The following is a 3,000-nucleotide window of genomic DNA, read 5'->3' as shown; positions in this document are numbered from 1 at the left end:
AGCCAGGAGTCAGCTGCTGAGAGGGCCTGTGCCGCAGGTGCCCCAACCAGAGACAACAAGGTGGAGGGGACCTGACCCGAGGTGGCTGCCACCGTGTCATTCTTCTTTCCTCCTCCTTCCCTTCTCTTTTCTCTTCTCTTGCAAGCTCTTCAGGTCTGTCATCACACTCAAAGTCTTATGCACCCACATGATCTAAAATAATTGTTTTGAGAGATGTTAGGAATCGGAAAACACCCACGTGGAGAAAACCAAAACTTACAAGTCCGCAGCATACGTACCACGATGATCATGGCATTGAACAGCAGTGGTGCCGAAAATACTAAGGAAATGAACATCCCCCTGGAGTCAAAATATTGGTATTTTGAAAATAATCTGTTTTAAGAAAAAAAAAACAAAGATTAGCATAGCAATGATAAAAAAGTTTTTGGTGACTTGACTTTCGGAGAGACCTTGGTGAATTAAGGTGGAACTACCCCACAACCACCACTGAGCCCACCCTTCACATTGTTTATCTCCACTTTGTCACCCAAAACATGATGCTGTTTATGATGAATACACCAGGTCACAGGATCAAGAAAGAAGGGGACTGTGGTGCAGGGAGGAGGGTGGAAGGAATGGCAGTGAACCTAAGGGTAGCAAGACCTTGTCCCCAGGTGCTCTGGGTCAACAGCAGATTTGATATCAATTGTGAGAAGCTAATGACTTGAAATTCTCAAATAATAAAATAATAACCGCTGTGTCCACTCTACAGCTGCTCTAAGGAAGGAACTGTGCAGGGTACTTCCATTGTNTGAGTTGTCTTGAATTTCTGGCCCATGCTGGAATGTGAAACTGTCAACCATGGCAACACTTGTGATGAGTGTTGGCTAATCTTTTATTCCCTGCACACACACTGAGAATATTTTGACTTACATTACTTAAAATATATTGTGCACCCACATGCAGCTGCTATTGTACAGAATACTGGAAAGCACAATCTGCAAGGAATTCAAAGGCCTGTGAGCTGCCTTTCAGATCGAAAATTGTTCTTTTTAGAGAGACATGAGGGTGTACAAAGAAGAAAGGGAAATTATGATTATCCAATAGCTACTGATGCAATCACGTTATGTTACCTATGTAATTTCTTTTGAGATCATAGCACTTGTGAAATAAGGGCTTTCACATCATTTTAACTTTTAGTCTATTTTCTTACTATATTAAAGGAATTGGCTCTGTGTCATATAGATCAGGATTCCAAAACCACCCCAGGAGCAGCAGAACTCAAAGGTACATGTGCTAGCTCCTTCTGGCCTTCTGCCACTTGCATATATAAGCAAGACTTGGCTAGTGCTTGGCTTGGATAGCACAGCAAGCCTCAATCAATAGAGATGGAAGGCTGGACATAGCAAAAGAAAAGCCAGGTAGGTCCAACATGAGGGCTTGGAGCAAGGCAGGACATCCTACGTGGCAGGGCACATAAACCAGGGCCCAGATTGGATGGGGTGTCCCATGAAAGAAGGAGCCTTGAAGATGGACTTGGTCTGACTCATTTACCTGTGTAAGGATTTTGGATTTCAGCTTTAACTAAAAGGACTAAAAATAGCTGCAGCTGCCTGCTCTAATTTATCACTGTTTTGTCTTTAAAGGTCTATTCTCAATCTGGTGAGAGCTTTTTCAACCTTTTTCAAAGTCCATTACTTGAGCCACATCTCCCCTGGCTATCCTTTCCAGCTCTGGACTCTGAATTTTATTGGGTGACTGGTTTTTCTGTCACCCAGGCTTGCTCTGTGGATAACTGAAAGGCGGACTAGCCCAGGCCCTTTAGTTCAGGGAACATTTCCGGGACTTTAATTACCTGGGATTTAGCTTCATCAAAGGCATGTTTTGATCCATCAACCCATTGTCCTAGACCTACCCTTCCGGTTCCTGTAAGTTACCTTTGGGCAAAATAAAGATAACATTTATTAATTTTTCTGTTTTAAACAATTGGGAAAAGATGACCAAACCTTTGAGGGGAAGAAATGCTCCCTGACCTATTTAATCCATTTCCTCGTGAGTTATAATTCCTGGTAGTATTATTTTTAATGTGGTAGCATTTTTTTGCTATAATATTCCATAAATCTTTCTGCTCTTAACCCTGTTGACCCAATAATTTCTGCTTTTATTTTATTTTATTTTATTTTACCCTTCACCCAGTTTTTTTAATGTTAACATCTTACACTACCATTTTACATTTGTCAAAACTAAGAAACCAACATTGGCACATTACTATTAACTAAACTTGACACTTTATTCAGATTTCAGTTTCCTGTTCTGGATAAATACAATACATCACATTACAATTACATTTTATTTTTATTTTGGGGAGTGGCTGGTGGGTAAGGGGATCTGAATCACATTACATTTAGAACAATGCTTTTAAATTAGCATTAACAATCAACCTTATTAAATAATTAATTAGGGACTCCATTGTCAAAACCTAAATGTGCCTTTCTAAAACACTTGAGAAGTCTGGAAAATGATTTATTCTCTTACATAGTTTTTATGCAAACTTTTGAGCTATTAGCATAGTGAAATTTTAAAAAATTTATTATTTTTTGATTGTGGTAAGGTATACATAACATAAAATTTGCCTTCTTGACCATTTTTAAGTGTATAGTTCAGTGGTATTAAACATATTCAAAATGTTGGGCAATTATCACCATAACTTTTTTTATCTTGTAAAACTGAAACTCTGTACCCATTAAACAATAACTCCCCATTACCCGATGCCCGGCCCCTGGCAGCCACCATTCCACGTTCTGTGTCTATGATTTTGACTATTCTAACTACTTCATATAAGTGGAATCATACAGTATTTGTCTTTTTGTGACTGGTTTATTTCACTTAGCATAAAGTTCTCCAGTTTCATCCATGTTGTTGCATATGCCAGAGTTTCCTTACTTTTTAGGCTGAATACTATTCCATTGTATTTATATACTACATTTTTCTTATCCATTCATTCACTGATGGACACTTGAG

At 39.0% G+C, this 3,000-nt stretch overlaps 1 protein-coding gene across 1 annotated transcript; it reads right to left on the bottom strand.

The window, feature by feature from the left end:
* Nucleotides 1–6: 6 nt before the first annotated feature.
* LOC103607549 (transmembrane protein 18-like) lies at nt 7–1,860 on the bottom strand. Its single transcript, XM_008592039.1, has 3 exons — nt 1,835–1,860; nt 279–372; nt 7–192 (listed from the first exon to the last, which is right to left on the bottom strand). The coding sequence occupies exons 1-3, from the start codon at nt 1,858–1,860 to the stop codon at nt 97–99; spliced, it is 216 nt and encodes a 71-aa protein (XP_008590261.1). The 3' UTR covers nt 7–96.
* Nucleotides 1,861–3,000: the final 1,140 nt, after the last annotated feature.

The sequence above is a fragment of the Galeopterus variegatus genome, unplaced genomic scaffold (assembly GCF_000696425.1).
Source record: "Galeopterus variegatus unplaced genomic scaffold, G_variegatus-3.0.2 Scaffold7528, whole genome shotgun sequence".
Taxonomy (NCBI): Eukaryota; Metazoa; Chordata; class Mammalia; order Dermoptera; family Cynocephalidae; genus Galeopterus; species Galeopterus variegatus.
Note: the sequence above shows the minus strand (reverse complement) of the source record. Positions and strands in the feature narration are given on the sequence as shown.